Source organism: Heterodontus francisci, chromosome 14, assembly GCF_036365525.1.
Source record: "Heterodontus francisci isolate sHetFra1 chromosome 14, sHetFra1.hap1, whole genome shotgun sequence".
Taxonomy (NCBI): domain Eukaryota; kingdom Metazoa; phylum Chordata; class Chondrichthyes; order Heterodontiformes; family Heterodontidae; genus Heterodontus; species Heterodontus francisci.
This window is the reverse complement of record NC_090384.1, coordinates 64,603,498-64,622,710: the sequence shown is the minus strand read 5'-3', so window position 1 is coordinate 64,622,710 and position 19,213 is coordinate 64,603,498. Positions and strand designations below refer to the sequence as shown.

At 41.9% G+C, this 19,213-nt stretch overlaps 1 protein-coding gene across 5 annotated transcripts in view; it reads left to right on the top strand.

Moving 5' to 3' along the window:
- LOC137377085 (DENN domain-containing protein 5A) overlaps nucleotides 1–17,524 on the top strand; it is a 384,360-nt gene extending 366,836 nt beyond the window's left edge. For all 5 annotated transcript variants that reach the window (XM_068046370.1, XM_068046368.1, XM_068046369.1 and 2 more), the window contains 3 exons: nucleotides 1,891–2,014; nucleotides 2,466–2,634; nucleotides 9,013–17,524. In XM_068046370.1, coding sequence (XP_067902471.1) covers nucleotides 1,891–2,014; nucleotides 2,466–2,634; nucleotides 9,013–9,196 — 477 coding nt within the window. In that variant the 3' untranslated portion in view covers nucleotides 9,197–17,524. The remainder of the gene's footprint in view (nucleotides 1–1,890; nucleotides 2,015–2,465; nucleotides 2,635–9,012) is intronic.
- The last annotated feature ends 1,689 nt before the right edge of the window (nucleotides 17,525–19,213 follow it).

The window sequence follows — 19,213 nt, the reverse complement described above, 5'->3', positions numbered from 1 at the left end:
CTGAGAGGGTGGTGGAGGCAGATTCAATTGTGGCTTTCAAAAGGAAATTGGAAAAACACCTGAAGTTTAAAAAAAAAAAATTGCAGGGTTACAGAGAAAGGGCAGGGGAGGTTGAGACTAACTGAATTGCTCGGAGAGATCCAGTGTGGACTTGACTGGCTGAATGGCATTCTTCTGTGCTGTAACCAACCATTCTACGGTTCTATGGGCTGAATTTTAACTTAAGTTTGGGTGGGGTGGGAGGAGGGTTAGAGTCTCAGAAATCTGTTTCCTGATGTTACGATCAGGTGAGAAGGGTTGCAAGGCTCCCTTCTTGTCCTTCCTCTTATTTGACCACAACAGGTTTAATTCTTTTTTTTAAAAAAGTGTTTGTGCTTACCACTTCAGTGAGTGTTTTACCTTTTACCTTTGTTATGATCATAAAAGAACCAATCGGACAGGTTTTCTTGAGTTTAAACAAGAGGGGAATTTATTGTACTTAACCAAAAACCCGATCTAAATGATAAAATTACACTACACGTTCACTCACTCACACGAGAATAACACACACCAGTAGATTACAGAATGGCGAATAGTAGTAGTTGGGATAGAGTTTGGATCAATAAAAAGGAATATACAGTCTGTGGTGTCTACGAACTTTAGTGATCTTCCAGTTGAATTCATGGTCCTGAAGTTCTGGGTTGATAGTAGATCTTGGAGACAGTTGAGTAGAGGGTTTCCTTCCCGGGATCTTTGGCTTAGATCTAGCAGCCAGCAGCTAGGCTTCGCACACCCTGCACAAGGTCTTCTGGGGGAGAGAGAGAGAGAGAGACACACACACACACCCCTTCTGGCTTCTGCACAGATTGAGTCTCTGGCTTGATGGTCTTGTCCAAGGGAAACTCCTGGCTTTCACAGAGATGGACAGATGGTCACATAACTGTGTGTATTCTCTGGTACCTTCTAATGAGATACAAGTTTAGGAATCGCAGTCTCTCTCAGGCTTCATGGTGTCAATGTTTACCCCTGGAGTGGTTCGCCCTTTCAATGTTATTGTCCCAGGATGGCTTTGAATGTCTTGCGAATGAAAGCAATCTCAGGTAGCTCAATCAATAGGGCAAGCCATTGTTTTGGGTAAAGGCTAATCAGACATGCGTCTCCACTTTGACGCCTTGGAATGTGAAAGGTGTTCTGATGCAAATGGTGGTAGCCATTTCTAGCTGTGGCAAAGTGTTTGTAAAAGTTGAATGTAATATTCCAGCTTTCCTTTTTTAAGTTTAGTGTAGGTTTCCAGTCAATGAATTAAAAATCCTCATTCAGCATATCACTTCTTCATCTCACCGACCAAACCCGATTCCAGTTTGCCCATTTTTGGCTTTAACTGAAGCCGGAAGGTGGACGATGAACAACCCGACCCAAGGAAGCAGGTTGGAACCTTAAATATGATAATGAGCGTTATTGTGACTCTGCTTTTGAAATTTAACTGCTGTCAGCTAGATTTCCCGACTATCAGGCATCCTGAAGGTGGATTCAGGAATAAGTGCCTTCACACCTACCTCCCGGATCCAGGTGTCTGCCTGAGGAGCCTCTGCAATCACCGTTCCCCCTGGACCCCCCCCACTGACCTTCCCCATGAAGCCTCTGACCTCCCCACCACAACTCTTTGCCATCAATTAAAATTCTACATGTGGGGGATCCCGAATTGCAGGTTTCCCGCGACCTTCTGACCAATCTGCTTGATGCGGGTCAGATTAGTAACATTTCTGCCCAGTCTCATTTACAATTCACAAAATCAACTCGATTATTTCCTATATTCGTCACTTCCAATCAGTTAACACATTGATCTTAATGTAAACCTTCCAAGCCACATTGTCCTTAAAAATATACTTCACGTTTTTTGTGTCATTGTAGAGGGGAAGCCTAACGTTACTGCTCTGTGGGGAAAATGGACTTGTGTCAGCTTTAGAACAAGTGTTCCACCATGGATTCAAGTCACCGCGACTCTTCAAAAGTGTTTTCATTTGGGACTTTCTGGGTAAGTATGATATTTGCAGTTATTTCAAGAAAACCTGTGGCTTTTTTTGTAATACATCATGCTTTATTCCTAATGGGTCCTTGAGACTGGATAGAAGGGTCTTTTGTGGTAACAATTGCTCATGGAATAATTCTACAGAAAGTTTTATCAATTGGATCCATTTCAGTAGAATGGAATTGAGTGCCATTTTCCATCCGTGTGCTTTATCTCTAGTTGGTTGATACAATCTTTTTTAGTTTTGAACTGCAAATGTGTGATTTGTATGAAAGGAAAACCTAAATGCATGGTCACTGAGCTAGCATTTTAAAATATTTAAACTGTGAACTAAGAAGCATGAATTAAAAAGATCCAAAATAGGCATAAACATTGTGTGGGGTTATAAAGTAGTTAGCAGTGTATTTGCATGACATGTAGCCAAGGTTGTATCATTCATATTTTTTATTTTCTTCAGAAAAAGCCTATGTATACTTTGAGAGCTTGGAACATACTGAACTTACCCAGGAAGAGAATTGGCAAACCAGGGCCAAGAATTTTTGCAAGTTTGTTGCTGCTATAAATGGTGCCCCCAGGAACATCGGGAAGGATGGGAAATTTCAACTTCTGGTGTGTCTGGGAGCAAGGTAATAGCATTGCTTATACATTGTGTACAGGTGAAAAATTAATACTGCAACCTACATGATCTTGACGAGAATTATTGGTTTATATGTTCTAAAACTAGTTAAATTATATTTTTGTTTTGAGTTAATGGTGGCGCTGAAGGTAATGGCCCGGATCTTCCTGTCAGCGGTAAGCTGTGGCGTATGCCGCTGACTGCACAAAAAATATGAACTCACCTGGTTCATAGCTTGCAGGGAAACTTCCTCCTCTTCTTGCAACAGGACCTACCATCAGTCCAAGCAGCGTGAGCTTCCAGCTGAAGTCACGCCCCCTTTTGATGTCATGAGCTAAAGGCACGCCCCTTGAGGTCTGTGTTCAGCTCCATGCAGGTACATTTTTTTTTAAAGGGTTTTTAATATTTCGAAACGATTAGGACACTTTTGAAAACTGTTATTAAAAATGTTAAATGTATTTTAAATTTTATAACCGCTTTAAAAGTTTGCCGGCGTCTGCCCCTCGGGTATTAACGACACCTGGCTTCCTCTTCCGTCCATCACGCGCCTTCACTTTTCTGTCTAGGGAAAGCCGGCGCCACAGAGGTGGAGAAGGGAGGATGTTTTGATTTTTAGTGCTGGGGTGTGGGGGGACGGGTCAGATTTACAGTACTAGTGTGGGAAGGGGTGACCTGTACACTTTGGGGAGTGGTGAAGGTCAAGTGTTGAAGGAAAGTGTTTTATGGGGCTGGCGTGCTGGATAGGGCAGATACTGCATTTAATTGTCATTGAGGGGTGGGAAAGGGGCGATAAATTTTTGATCAGTATAGTACCGTAAAAATGTAAATTAGCCAGCAGGGCTGGCTGCCCTTCAAAAATGGCACCAGTGCCAGAGCACAGGCAGCTGATGCCATTGCCGGCATCGGAGAGCCGGCCCGTTGTACGTGATTGGGGGGTGGCGACGGCCAGACCGGCACATTATCATGGGTCACGGCGGCACGAGGCCTGCATGTGCAGGCAGCGATTTGTTTTGCCCGCCGCTGTTCCCGGCAGTGGGTGCATACAATCTAGCCCAAAGAAACTTGGTCAATGTGAAGAGGGAAAAATGCTAACAAGGTGCCAGCAATTTCTGACACTCACTGCTTTGTTCAGACAACGGAGTTGTTCCAGTGGTTGTCCACTATTACACAAGGCAAGATAAGCCTTCAAGAACTGTTGTAACAGTTGGAGAATAACTTCGGTGGTGGGAAAACTTATAGAAAAAATAATTCGGGACAAAATCAATAGTTACATGGACAAATGCGAGTTAATTAAGGAAAGCCGGCATGGATTTCTTAAGGGAAAATCATGTTTAACTGTCTTGCTGGAGTTTTTTGAGGAGGTGACAGAGAGGGTTGATGAGGGCAATGCTGTTGATGTGTAATAAATTAAAAGCAAAATACTGCGGATGCTGGAAATCTGAAAGAAAAACAAGAAATGCTGGAAATACTATTTCCAAATTAAAAAAAGGCCCAGCCAAGTTGTACCATCTATTAACCCCTGAATGAGGCTAACCAAACCAGGTGTCTTTAAATCAACAAATTAACTGCTTAATTAGAAGAACTAAATTCTTAAACACTACTAAGATATAAACAACATTTAAAAATAGAAAAATTAGAATGCTTGCATATTAACGCTCCTGCCGAAGTGAAATCTTCCAATGTGGGATAGTCCAAAGTTGCTTGAAGTCCTCAAAGCCGTCTGATGGGGAAAAAAGAAAATGTTCTTCAACAGTAGAACAGTCCGTAGTCTAATTCAGCAGTAAGTGATGCTTTCCTTCTCCAGTGATGAATTTCAATAATTACGACTTGCAAACACTTTTTAATGAATCAATTTGTCTTTAGAAATTCTGAGGGATAAAAGATTGTCACAGTCTAACTTCCCTTCCTTCAGTTTAAATTATCAGAGATCTCTGTTCTGTTCCTGCTGGCCCAGCTGTCTGTCCGTGTCTGTGTGAATTAGAACAGTCTGTTTCCACTATAAGCCAGTTCAAAATTAAATTGTAACATTGTGTCTCTCAATGCTCAGTCCGATTGGCTGTATCCCGGGCAATGAGAATGCATTCTTTGACTCAGTTTCTGGGGCTTGTTGCCTTAAAGCAGTACGGCTCCTTTTCCAGCCTTAAAGGCACACCGCTTTCTTTCCGGAAAAAAACCCCCACCGGATCATGAGCATTTCTGATGTAACTTTATGCCAATACGTAGGTAATCTTAATAAAAGCAAAATACTGTGGATAATGGAAATATAAAATAAAAACAAGAAATGCTGGAAATACTCAGCAGGTCTAGCAGCATCTGTGGAGAGAGAAGCAGAGTTAACGTTTCAGGTCAGTGACCCTTCAGAACTGGCAAATATTAGAAATATGAAAGGTTATAAGCAAGTAAAGCAGGGGTGGGGCATAACAAAGGAGAAGGTGTAGATAGGATAAGGTCACAGAATAGCTGACCAGAAGGTCATGGAGCAAAGGCAAACAATATGTTAATAGTGTGTTGAAAGGCAAAGCATTAGTACAGATAGGGTGTTAACGGACTGAAAATTGAACAGCTGCAAGTACAAACATGAAAAAAAACAGCAGGTAAGCAAACTGAACAAACTAAGATGAAATAAAATAAAATAAACACAAAAAAACTAAATAAATATATATATAAAAAAATAACTAAAAATAAAAGTAAAATGGGGGGCCCGTCGTGCTCTGAAATTATTGAACTCAATGTTCAGTCCGGCAGGCTGTAGTGTGCCTGATCGGTAAATGAGATGCTATTCTTCGAGCTTGCATTGATGCTCACTGGAACACTGTAGCAATCCCAGGACAGAGATGTGAGCATGAGAGCAGGGGGGAGTGGTGAAACGACAAGCAACCAGAAGCTCGGGGTCATACTTGCGGACAGAGCGGAGGTGTTCCACAAAGCAGTTACCCAGTCTGCGTTTGGTCTCCTCAGTGTAGAGGAGAACGCATTGTGAGCAGCGAATATAGTATACTACATTGAAAGAAGTAAAAGTAAATCGCTGCTTCACCTGAAAGGAGTGTTTGGGGTGGGATAGTGAGGAGAGAGGAGGTAAATGGGCAGGGGATTGCAGGGAAAGGTGCCATGGGAAGGGGACGAGGTGGTGGGGGTAATGGAGGAGTGGACCAGGGTGTCACGGAGGGAACGATCCCTTCGGAATGCTGACAGGGGAAGGGAGGGGAAGATGCGTTTGGTAGTGGCATCACGCTGGAGGTGGTGGAAATGGCGGAGGATGATCCTTTGGATATGAAGACTGATGGGGTGGAAAGTGAGGACAAGGGGAGCCCTGTCGCAGTTTTGGGAGGGAAGGGAAGGGGTGAGGGTAGAGATGCGGAAAATGGGCCGGACACGGTTGATGGCCCTGTCAACCACAGTGGGGGGGAATCCTCAGTTGAGAAAAAAGGAAGACAATCAGAAGCGCTGTCATGGAAGGTAGTATCATCAGAGCAGATGTGTCGGACACGGAGAAACTGGGAGAATGGATTGGTGTTCTTACAGGAGGCAGAGTGTGAAGAAGTGTAGTCGAGGTAGCTGTGGTAGTCGGTGGGCTTATAATGGATATTAGTAGACAGCCTACCTCCAGAGATGGAGACAGAGAAGTCGAGGAAGAGAAGGGATGAGTCGGAGATGGACCATGTAAAGGTGAGAGAAGTATGGAAATTAGAAGCAAAGTTGATAACGTTTTCCAGTTTGGGGCAGGAGCAGGAAACGGCACCGATACAGTCATCAATGTACCGGAAAAAGAGTTGGGGCAGGGGGCCTGAGTAGGACTGGAACAAGGAATGTTCGACATATCCCACAAAAAGCTAGACACAACTAGGACCCATGTGGGTACCCATAGCAATACCTTTTACTTGAAGGAAGTGAGTGGAGTTGAAGGAGAAGTTGTTCAATGTGAGAACAAGTTCAGCCAGGCGGAGGAGGGTGGGGGTTTGTTGGGGACTGGTTGGGCCTCTGTTCAAGGAAGAAGTGGAGAGCCCTCAAACCGTCCTGGTGGGGGATGGAGGTCTAGAGAGATTAGACCTCCATAGTGAAGAGGAGGCGGTTGGGGCCAGGAAACTGGAAATTGTCAAAATGACGTAGGGCGTCAGAAGAGTCACGGATGTAGTTGGGAAGAGACTGGACCCCGGGAGAAAAGATACAGTCAAGGTAGGAAGAAATAAGTTCAGTGGGACAGGAGCAGGCTGACACAATGGGTCTGCCGGGACAGTCCTCTTTGTGGATTTTGGGAAGGAGGTAGCAGTGGGCTGTCCGGGGTTGGGGACTATGAGGTTGGAAGCTGTAGAGGGAAGATCTCCAGCGGAGATGAGGTCAGTGACAGTCCTGTGGACAATAGCTTGATGTTTGGTGGTGGGGTCATGGTCCAGAGAGAGGTAGGAAGAAGTGACTGAGAGTTGGCGCTGAGCCTCTGCACGGTAGAGGTCAGTACGCCAGACAACAACAGCACCACCCATGTCTGCAGGTTTGATAACCATGTCGGGGTTAGACGTGAGAGAACGGAGTGCCTCAAGTTCATGGGGGACAGGTTAGAATGAGTGAGGGGGGCAGAGAAATTGAGATGACCAATGTCTTGCCGACAGTTTTCAGTGAAAAGATCAAGAGCGGGTAAGAGGGCAGGGGTCCAGGTAAAGTGAGAATGCTGGAGGCGGATGAATGGGTCTACTGATCGGGGGAGGATTCCTGGTCAAATAAGTGAGCCCGGAGGCGGAGGCGACGGAAGAAGAGCTCAACGTCATGCTGAGCATGAAATTCATTGAGGTGGGGGCGTAAGGGAATAAAACGGAGATCTTTACTGAGTACAGAACGTTCAGCGTCGGAGAGGGGGAGGTCAGAGGGTATAGTGAATACCGGCTGTTGATATGTACATGAATTTCAAAAGGCATTTGATACAGTGCCACACAACAGACTTCTGAGCAAACTTGTAGCTCATGGAATAAAAGGGACGGTAGCAACATAGATACGAAATTGACTGAGTGACAGGAAACAGTAGAGGTTAATGGATGTTTTTCAGGCTGGAGGAAAGTTTGTAGTGGAGTTCCCCAGGAATCAGTGTTGGGACCCTTGCTTTTCCTGATATATATTAATGACCTAGACGTTGGTGTACAGGGCACAATTTCAAAGTTTGAAGATGATACGAAACTTGGAAGCATTGTGCACTGTGAGGAGGATAGTGTAGAATTTCAAAAGGACATTGACAAGTTGTTGGAATGGACAGACAGGTGGCAGATGAAGTTCAATGCAGAGGAATGTGAAGTGATTCAATTTGGTAGGAAGAATACGGAGAGACAATATAGAATAAAGGGTACAATTCTAAAGGGGGTGCAGGAGCAGAGGGACCTGGGTGTATATGTGCATTAGTCATTGATGGTGGCAGGACAGGTTGAAAGAGGAGTTAATAAAGCATACAGTATCCTGGGCTTTATTAATAGGGGCATAGAGTGCAAGAACAAGGAAGTTATGTTGAACTTGTATAAGACACTAGTTCAGCCTCAGCTGGAGTATTGCATCCAATTCTGGGCGCAAATTCTGAGGAAAGAAGTGAGAGCATTGGAGAGAGTACAGCAAAGATTCATGGGAATGGTTCCAGGGATGAGGAATTTCAGTTATGCAAAGATAGACTGGAGAAGTTAGGACTGTTTTCCTTGGAGAAGAGAAGGCTGAGAGGTGGTTTGATAGAGGTATTCAAAATCATGAGGTGTCCGGACAGAGTAGATAGAGAGTAACTATTCCCACTCGTGAAAGGATCAAGAACGATAGGGCACAGATTTAAAGTATTTGGTAAGAGAAGCAAAAGTGACATGAGGAAAATCTTTTTCATGCAATGAGTGGTTAAGTTCTGGAATGCGCTGCCTGAGAACGTGGTGGAGGCAGCTTCAATTGAAGCATTCAGAAGAGAATTAGACAGTTATGTGAAAAGGAAGAATGGTCAGGGTTATGGGAAAAAGGCAGGGGAATGGAACTGAGGCAGTTGCTCTTTCAGAGAACCGGTGCAGACATGATGGGCCGAATGGCCTCCTTCTGTGCTGTAACGATTCTATGAATAAAAGCCCTATGAAACATTTAAATTCCCTTTAAATATTGGAGTTATTCAAAATATATTACTAATTTAAGTGTCAGTGCCATACTAATCTTATATTTATCTCATAGGCTGATCAGATGCATATATGCGACTTCCTTTTGTATTTTTAATAAAACCCATCTACATTTCAGCCACACTGAATGTTTCATTTTTATTCTTGCTTGTACCCACCTGATACTGTGTTTAAAATCTCAATACTTTTGTTTTTTGCGGTTGTATCTCATGTTTCCTACAATTGATTAAATGGGTTGATCTATCACAGTGTCTTTTTTTTAAACTTGACAGGGATCATCTCTTGCATCACTGGATTGCGCTGCTTGCTGACTGCCCCATCATCACTCAGATGTATGAAGATATAGCTCTGATTAAGGACCACACCTTAGTTAACTCCTTAATCCGAGTGCTGCAAACCTTGCAGGAATTTAATATCACACTCGAGACATCGCTGGTCAAAGGAATTGACATTTAAAGCCAATCACCAGCACCCAAGGGGTGTTTACAGAAACTGTTGCATACATGACACACATTTTGAAATTTAAAAAAAAATGCAATATTGGAATTCAGCAACTTGTTTTGATGTTGCAGGAACTACTTGCCATATAGTATGTGCAGTGAGCCTTTTTGAACCTGTACCTGAGATCATATCAGGCTTATCTAAGGTTTGAAAGAATGCATACACTCCGATTTTTAACATTTACTGTCAACCGTTGGTAGGTTTGCTTGGTTGTACAGTGCTGCGTTGCCTACTTAAAAACGATGCTTGTTTCAAACTTTTTTTCTAAAGGAAGTAAAAAATATTATGTTTGATTTATTTTTTTGCAGATGGCCAATATTTGCACTGTTAACTTACAGATTAAATAGTGTCTGAATTTTTAAAAAGTGTAAATATGCACTAAATTGTGCACAACATTTACTTTGTAGCTGCTTAAAGAAGTGTACATATATACATATGTTTGTATGAATATATATGTGTGTGTGTAATATATAATATACAAACATACACATAGACAGTATTCTTGTAAATGTAACTGGAGAATTGGTAGTATTTTTTCAAATGTTGATGGGTTGAAGATAAGAGAAGATATTGTTCTGAGAAAATACACTCATCTGTAATTCTTTATGATAAAAAAGATACTTGTTGTTCCTCTCCTTTCTTGGTTACTTTTCATTTACCTTCTATAACATGAAAGTTGAAATTTGATTGCCCATAATTAAACATGCTCCCTTGACATTCAAGTTCCTATGAAGTCCCAATGGAAAGTATTAGAGTCATAGAGTCATACAGCACAGAAATAGGTCCTTCGGCCCACTGTGCCTGTGCCAGCCATCAAGTCTTTCTATTCTAATCCCATTTCCCAGCACTTGGCCTTTAAAATGATTTTATTTATTGTGGTTAAGGCTCAGGAACAAAGGGGTGTAATTGGTCTTTGCCAGTAGCGAATCAGCAGCCAATTTTTCACCATGCCCAATCTTCTTTCCGCTGCAGTACATAGAATGATATTTCAGACTCTTTGGAGACTCGTTTCCTACTCTCACTGTTGTTTTCACATGGTTTGCAATTAAAAATCTTGGAAATATTTTCCAAATCAATTGAAAATGACACGGTGAAAATTCAGCTGCCGATTTGTTGTGAGCCCGTTCCGTGCAACTGGCATAAACCAATTTCACCCCCACAATGTATTGCGAAAAGTTGTACATTGACAACACAAATTTTTGTGTATACATGCAGGACTATTGGTGTTCGATGCATTTTCTGATTGGCTGCTACAACCTATTGTAGTGCCATCTTTATTCTAGGGAATAGACGGGGAAATTCCACCCACAGGGTTATCACCTTCATATTCATTGCTACTCTTTTTTTTCTTTTTTGTACATTGGTCAGATTTTAACATTTCAGGACATGATAGATGTCGTTCCTTGGTCATTTTAGGTATCCCTTTATCTACATATCCAGGTTTACCTTACCAGGAAAATGGGATTAGAATAGTTAGGTGCTTGATGGCCAGCACAGACACGATGGGCCGAAGGGCCTGTTTCTGTGCTGTTTCACCCTATGACCTTATATTTACAACCAATATACAAATGTACTACAAAGACTGTTGATGCTCTGTCCGCAGTTTTATTTTTACTGTCTGGCAAAAAAATAAGGCTTTCAGATGTCCTCTGTTGTAGGAATAATCAAGGCATCAAACTATGATTTAGGTGAAGTTGCTGAACTTCTCATCAATTCACCCAGTTATAAATTATTTTTGTATAAACTGGGCTTCATCCACATTCTCCCCAACATTCCTGTTATGTCATTTTTATTTTGGCAAAGTTTTTATTTCGCACAGAGTCTGAACCTCAGTATTATTTCCCGGATAGCACCACTTACTATCCACATAGTTTTCCTAACATACTTGAAACATTTGTAAAATAAATTAAATGTAAATGAACCTCTAGTTTTATATCCAAGGTGGCAAAATGACTTCAGCCATTTGTGATCATTTAGACTTCTGCTTCCAGTAGCATTTATCAGCCAAGAATTAATAGTGAGGAACAACAAAACTTCTATCTATTGGATGCTTAAGCAGTCAGGGTGATGTGGAATTGGGAATGTTCTGTCTTCAGGTACTGCTACTGGTTGGGAATCATTGGCAAGCAGGTGCTATTAGCAAACTGGGGGTTGCTGGTATTCCTGAAGAAAGGAGATGTCCAGCTATGTCTGTTGATAGGCTGAACAGAAATACTTTCTCTCTCTCTCTCTCTTTCTCCTTTGTTCCTTTTAAAAGTCTGGCGCTAAAACTGCTGCAGAGCATAGTTGCTGCAAGTGATTTCTACTATTATTCCTCCTTGTGGATATCAACAGTGAGTTTCAATGCAGTAATTACATTCCAAAATTTGATGTTTGTTGAATAGAACTGAAACAGATGAGCCATTATGATTGAGCTGCATGAAGAATCATTTGTTTTCAACTTCTGCTTTCTTAAACACCAAACTATTATCATGTTGCAGTCATAATACTGTTATAAGCAGTTTTCTATAGTGTTTAATAAAAGTCTTAGTGTGTTAATGTGAAAAACATAATGAATTTGAAATAGTGAACAGTGAAATGCTTCAAGTTGTATTTAAGAATGATGGCATCCATCTGTCCCTGGAGACAACAGACTGTTCCTGGGGTGTATATCACTTCAGGATTGAACATCGTCTGTTGTGGCTGTAGAGGCCGACTCGTGAGTGGCAATCCCTTCCGCAGCTGGCACAGATTAATAACGTTGGCCCAAGGTCTCTCTTTTCCACCATCTGGTAGCTTCATTTGTCCTCTACTTTTCCATGCTCTTCCTACTACTTGTCTCCGTGCACTCTGGTCAGCAGCAAGGACTTCCCATGCATCAACTCCAATCCCAGTCAACTTGAGGTCTCGTTTGCAGACATCCTTGTATCATAGACGTGGGCGACTGTTGGTCTCATGCCAGTAGCAAGCTCGCCATAGAGCAGGTCTTTGAGGATGCGGCCATCGTTGGCTCACATGATCCAGCCAATGGAGGCACTGCTGATCTGAGGACAAACATGCTGGGTATGCCGGTACGCCAGTGTACTTCTGTATTTGGCACTCTGTCCTGTCGGGAGATGCCTAATATTCGTCTGAGGCAGTGGAGGTGGAGGCTCTTCAGCTGCTTTTCTTGGGTGGCATAAGTTGTCCATGCTTCGTTACCATAAAGTGGGGTGCTGAGAATGCAAGCCTGGTACATGCGGAGCTTTGTATTTTCGGTTAGTTTGCTGTTGGTCCACACTCGCTTTGACATGACAGCTGTGACCTTGGCACTCCTGGTGCTGATTTCGGCATCAAGGGACAGGTTGTGGTGATTGTTGATCCAAGGTATGTGAAGCTGTCGCAACCTCCAGAGTGAGGTTGTCGATGTTGATGAAAGGTGGAGTCTCTAAGTCCTGGCCCATAACTTTTGTCTTTGTGACACTGACTGTCAGTCCAAACTCCTTGCGGGTCCAGGAGAACTGATCTGCAAGCTGTTGCAAGTGAACTTCAGTATGGGATGCCAGCGTGGCATCATCAGCAAAAAGCAACTCATGCATTTTGGTCTTGGTGCGCAGTATTGCCAAGTTGAACAGCTTGTCATCAGCTCCAGCATGCAGGTAGATACCCTAATTTGAATCATCGAAAGCATACAGTAGCAGCATGGAGAAAATATGCCAAAGAGAGTTGGCACCAGGACACAGCCCTGCTTTGCCCCACTGCTCATCTTGAAGGTGTCTGATGTTGCTTCATTGTAACTAACGGAACTGTGCATGTTCTCGTGGAAAGAAGAAATGATGCCCAGGAGGGCAGCCTATTTTCCGCAGCAGTTTGAAGAGTCTGTCTCTGCTGACAAGAGGTCTATGAAGGCAATGTACAGTGGTCTGTGCTGTTCATGGCACTTCTCCTGTAATTGTCAAAGTGAGAAAATCATGTCGACTGTTGATCTGCCAGCTCTGAAGCTGCACTAAGACTCAGGATGGATGCGTGATGCCAGGGTCTGCAATCTGGTCAGAGCAACGTGAGCAAAGACCTTCCCCACAATACGTAGCAAGGAGATGCCTCAGTCATTGTTGCAGTCACTGCGATTCCTCCTTGTTTCTGTACAATGTGACTATGTTTGCATCACGCATGTCTTGAGGCACAGATATTTCCTGCAAACAGAGACACAAAAGTTCATGGAGATACTGCAGCAGTGCCTGTTTTCCACTTTTGATGATCTCAAGTGATGCCATCATTTCCCAGGGCTTTACCACTGGTGATAAGGTCAATGGCCTCGTTGAGCTCTACTGTGATGGGCTTGCTGTCCAGGTCCTTCATAACAGGAAAGTCTGGAATGGATCTGAGAGCTTCTTCACTGACAACGTTCTCCGTTGCATAGAGTTGAAAGTAATGCTCCACGCACCTTTCCATCTGCTTGCCAGAGTCAGTGATGATCATCCCTGTCTTTATCTTCAAGGGAGCTGGTTTGGTTGCTGTTGGGCCAGTTGCTTTCTTAATTCCTTCATATCATCCTTCCAGCATCCCCGGATTCAGCAGCAGATTGTATGCTGTTGCAGAGTTTCAACCAATATTGATCGGTGCAGTGTCGAGCAGTCTGCTGAGATTTGATCCTGGCAGCTCTGAAAGCATCTAGGTTAAAGGCCTGCTCGGGTCTGCAAATGAGACCCGACCCAAGCCCGACAGAACCCCATCCGACCCCAAGCCTGACCCGGCCTGAGTCTTTCCATTTTCACCTACGCCCGACCCAATCCGACCATCAGTTAACCTACTTTCCATTTTTCACTTTGTTCCTTACTTGCACAAACCTAAAGTAACTAACAAAACCACCTTTAAAGTCCAAAAAGTATATTAACATTTAAGTCGCTTACCTGAGGTTGTGATAGAGCGTGTCTGATCTGGCCCAACCCCAGTCGAGCCCAAATGCCAGACCCGGGTTCAGGTCGGGTAGCAGGCCTTTAATCTAGGTTTTGTTTGTTGGGGACTTGCTTGTAGTTCAAGAGGGCCCTCCTCGTGGTTCTCTTGGTTGCAGTAACTGATTCCATTTTCGTCCAATAAGCCTCAAACCAGTCAGCATTCTTCTGATCTCTTTTTCCATACGCAGTGAGTGCAGAGTTATAGATGATGGTGCGCTGATGATCCCATTTTGACATTGCACTCTGGCCTTGGGCATTGTTGTCCGAAAGAGCTTGATCCAGGATGTTCAGAAACTTCTGGGTCCTTTCTGAGTCAGTGGTACGGCAAGTGTTGATCCGAGGATGACCTTTCTTCCAAGATATTTAAGAATAACTGTTAGCATATATTAATGTTTGTACTAGTCTATTGTTACAGTTAGCAGTTCCGACATAGCTTCTGGAATACAATTAGCTAGACACTGCTAATAAAATGGGAAGGTGGTAGACTTGCACCATCTTTTTTTGACGCTGCATGGAGTTTAAATTCAGTATGTGTCAAATGCTCAGTAAATTCACTTGTACATTATGGACACTTTAACCTACCTGCATTTAACTTAACTGTCAGAGCTTTCAAAACATTTAACTGTTAGGAAAGTAAGTATGTTATCTGAAGAGTGCTATCCTGAGAAACAGAATTAATGGTCAAGATTTTGCTGTGGCAGGGCATCTAACATCATCTAATGTTCGTTAGGCTTATCCTTGCACATATAGGATTTTAAATTTTTTGCTTGGCAAGTTGCTGAAAGTGTGAGCTGATAATGGTGCAGTGAGGGAAACTGGGCATCTGGGTCCTGAGTGAAGAGGGCAAGCAACTGTGTGTTTCCTTAACTAATCAAATTAAAGGATTGTGAAATAAACAGCATAAGAACTAAGAAGGAAGAGTAAATTAGAGTGAGTGAATTAAAAGCCAAAACAGGTACAGAAAGAGAAATAGAGATTAGGAAAGATTGAGTTAAGAGAGGGAGATAAAAAGAAATGTAAAGTTTTATATTTTTGAAAATTTCCAACAATAATTAACACCAGAAAGAATGAGACGCTGCACTTGGAATAGTTAATTTTCAGCGGCAGAGAGTTTGGCAGTAATTAACACTTACCATATCGTTAAAAGGACAATTAGGCTTGAAATGACAAGACTTAACTATATGTGGCCAGTTTAGTTTGTATCTACTGCACAAGTACTGAAATTTCATGCCATTCAAAGCATTCCAAAGGTGAGACTGACAACGAAATGCTATTTTCGCAAAGCCAATGGCAGAGTGGCACAACCTGGACAGCAACTTTTGGATATTGACATTCAATCGCTCAGTTGCCCCGCTGTTGAAATTGCTGTACCATTTACCCATAAGTAACGGCCATTAACCTCACCATTATTTTGACAGCAAATTCTGCACCAGTGTTTCAGCTAGTCTGTATAACTTGAGTGCTACCTGGCTGAAACATAAACTACAATTACTGGTCTCAGCCCAATAGTTGTTGTCCACATATCCTGAAAGTAGCAGCACTAAATAGGCTTATTGGCTTCTCATCATCCCTACCATTTTGATGGTTGCATACAGTAATAACAGTTGTGTCACAAGTGTACAGTACAACTTGTTTAATACTTAAGATGTTTCCACTTGTAGGGGGAGATCAAAACTATAAATATAAAATAGTCACTAATAAATTCAATAGGGAATGCTGGAGAAACTTCTTTACCCAGAGTGTGCTTAGAAAGTGGAACTTGCTACTACACGGAGTAGTTGAGGCGAATAAAAAGATGCATTTAAGGGGAAACTACATAAACACACCAGGAGAAATGAATAGAAGGTTGTGCTGATAGGGTTAGATGAAAAAGAGTAGGAGCAATCTCATGTGGAGGATAAAGACCAAGACCAGTTGGGCCAAATGACGTGGTTCTGTGCTGTACATTCTATGTAATTCGATGTAAATTTAAATTCAAGTTTATTGTATGTGAGGTTGACATCTATGTGTGATATCTGTTTACTTAACAAAAATAATGCGTATTCAGTTAATGTGTTTAACAGACTTCCCTCTTCAACTGTATTAAGATTTGTTTAGAGACACAGTACAAGAATACACATTCACCTGATTACCAAATAATCTGCATTTTATAATTAAAACTGATCTCTTGCTTTAAAATGATTTGATTCTTCATTGATACTTTACAAGAGATGTTACAAATTTAGATTAGTTTATACTGAACAATGTTTACGAAGAAATTGGAATAAATTCTCGCCCTATCTAAAATAGTACATTAACTTAAATACTACCTTTTTTGTGTTTCTAGAATGAAACTGAAGTGCAAATAAAAAGGTACATAGTATATTCCATGATAGATGATGTGTGCACGATTCTGTGCACCATTTGAATCAGGGAGATTTTCCCAAATGATTTTTTTTTTCAATGTGTATAGCACATTTTCTATACATATTCACCATATTTCCTTGTCATGGTTTTTCAATTACACTCTTTCTGTCAATATTTTTGGCATTAACAATTTTGACACCAACACTTTGCTGTCCCACTTTGTTGATTGCTTCAAAGTAAAACAGCACCAAATAAGAAGTGCTATTGAACCGACAAATCGAAAGTGAGCAAGAAAAGCAGCCAGAAAATGGCAATTAGTAACTGCTAAACACTTATGAAACAACCAATCTTGAATGCTCAGTAGGAAGAACCTACTTTTTTTAAACTGTGAACCTATCCAATCATTCAAAGCACTTTTTCAAATATTTTGACCTCCATTTTTCCTCAATAACAGAAGTTTCTATGTCCAAAGTAAGGGTTTAAAAAAAGTAAAAACCTAAAAAAAACATATATCACAATCAAATTTATCCACTCAATTGCCCTGTTATGTATTGTCATACTTTTACTAGGGGGGAGACGGTGGTGTAGTAGTAATGTCACTGGACTAGTAATCCAGAGACCTAGGCTAATGCCCTGGGGACATAGGGTCAAATCCCACCATGGCAGCTGGTAGAATTTCAATTCAATTAATTAATAAAAATCTGGAAGACTAGCCACTCACAGAGGATATTGGCTGAAAAGCCCCAACTCTCCCACCAATTTTCTCAGATGTAAAAATTGATGCCTGATTTTTTTTTTATTTTAAAACAAAAATAAATGTTATGGTGGCAATTGTTTATTTATTTACTGTTTTACAGTGGCAGTGACATAGATATTGGAATCTGTTAACTACATTATACAGCCAGGGTCGTTATTTAGCAAAAGAAAACAGTTTGTTGAAAAAAGACATGCTGTTGAAGCTTTTCGTCTTGCACTCATCAGGACAGATGCAAGAATGCCAATTTTCAAAGGGAGTAACAATTTATACTGCATGAGAAAAGGGTGCTTAATATTTGGCAAGTCGACTCTGGTCAAGGCATTGCCATAGAGAATGCACCAGGGAACTACTGTCCCTCACACTTTTGTTTACTTCAAAAAAGGTGCAAAGCCTGGTCATGTTCCTTTTTCCTGCAGAACTCAGGTCCCTGTGTATGAATATATGTAGCTTCTAGCAAGCATAAGTGAGCTACATTGTGAGCCCAACTGATAATCTTAAAGTAGTTGTCAGAGTAATTCTTAACACACTCAGGATTGTTCAACAAGTATTGTCCAATCGCGGAATCACATCCAACATTGGACATTAAGTTCACGAATGGGCCTAAGGCCACCATGTTTGGACCTGAAAAGTGGCCAGTCTACCTCAAATTACCCTGGAAGGGTAAGATATCTCAAAACTTTGAGCAACAGGTGAAGCTAGCAACTATGCAGTCGCAACACGAGTGGTATTTTCCACAAACAGGATGCTACCTTCAAGCCAAAAGGCGTTCTGCCTGCCACACAATTGAGTAATGTAGTTTATGAATTTCAGTGCTGGTGCGATGCCAGCTACATAGGCCATATGTCCCAATGACTGGCGAATGGTATCAAACAGCACGTCCTCTCGGCTGTTCACGATAGGCAGAGTATTGACCGTACTCAACCTGCCTGTGCTTTCAAAACTCAACGTAATGTCCAACATCAGATGTGATTCTGCAATTGGACAACACTTGCTGAACAATCCTGAGCGTGCTAAGAATTACACTAGCAACCACTTTAAGATTATCAGTCGAGCTCGCAATGTAACTCACGCTTGCTAGAAGGTACATATATTCATACGCAGGGACCTGTCCTCTCCAGGCAAAAGGAACATGTCCAGCTTTGTGCCTTTTTTGAAGTAAACAAAAGCATGAGGGACAATAGTTCCCTGGTGCAATCTCTATGGCAATGCCTCAACCAATCAGAGTCGACTTGCAAACCAATCAGCACCCTTTTCTCATATAGTATAAGTTGTTGCTCCCATTGAAATTTAGCATTCTTGCATCTGTCACACACACACACACACAAAAGAAGAGACTGATAGAGAGAAAAAGGGGCATGTGGTTTTCAGGTGAGATAAGGTTTTGGGGTTCACAGTAAACCTGCTGAATTCTCTCAGAAGTCAAGTTCTCATTGGTTGCAGGCCTGAAATCTTAGTAAATATCTCTCTTGGTTTAAAGTTCAGTTTAAAGACCGAGGATCACTTCCAACTTCGTTGCTGCAAGAACTTACAGCAGGGCACCTCCCTTCCTTGCTTGCTGGATTTTCTCCCAGCTATTAGCTAGACAAGCTTTTTGGTGATACTTTTTTCTGGGCGCCTCCCTCTCTCTCTCTCTCTCGGGCTGCCTTTTTAAGGTAAAATTTTATCACATCATATTCTAATAGGAAATGCTTTGGTCTGTCCCCATGGTGATCACACAATGGCCCAGAATGACAGTAATCCAGTTGTGATGTTTCTACTTCATACCCCTTTTGTTTCAATTCAGGAATGTTTCGGGATGGGTGTAATTGACACCTCAACATAGTTAGGCATCTTTTGTTCTAAACGGACAATGTTTGAATATACATGCGGCCAACTTTTGCAGCATTGTCCATTTTTTTTTACAAGGCAGAGTCAATTTTTGTAACTTTTCAGTTAGAGTTTGTATTGTTTCATCAT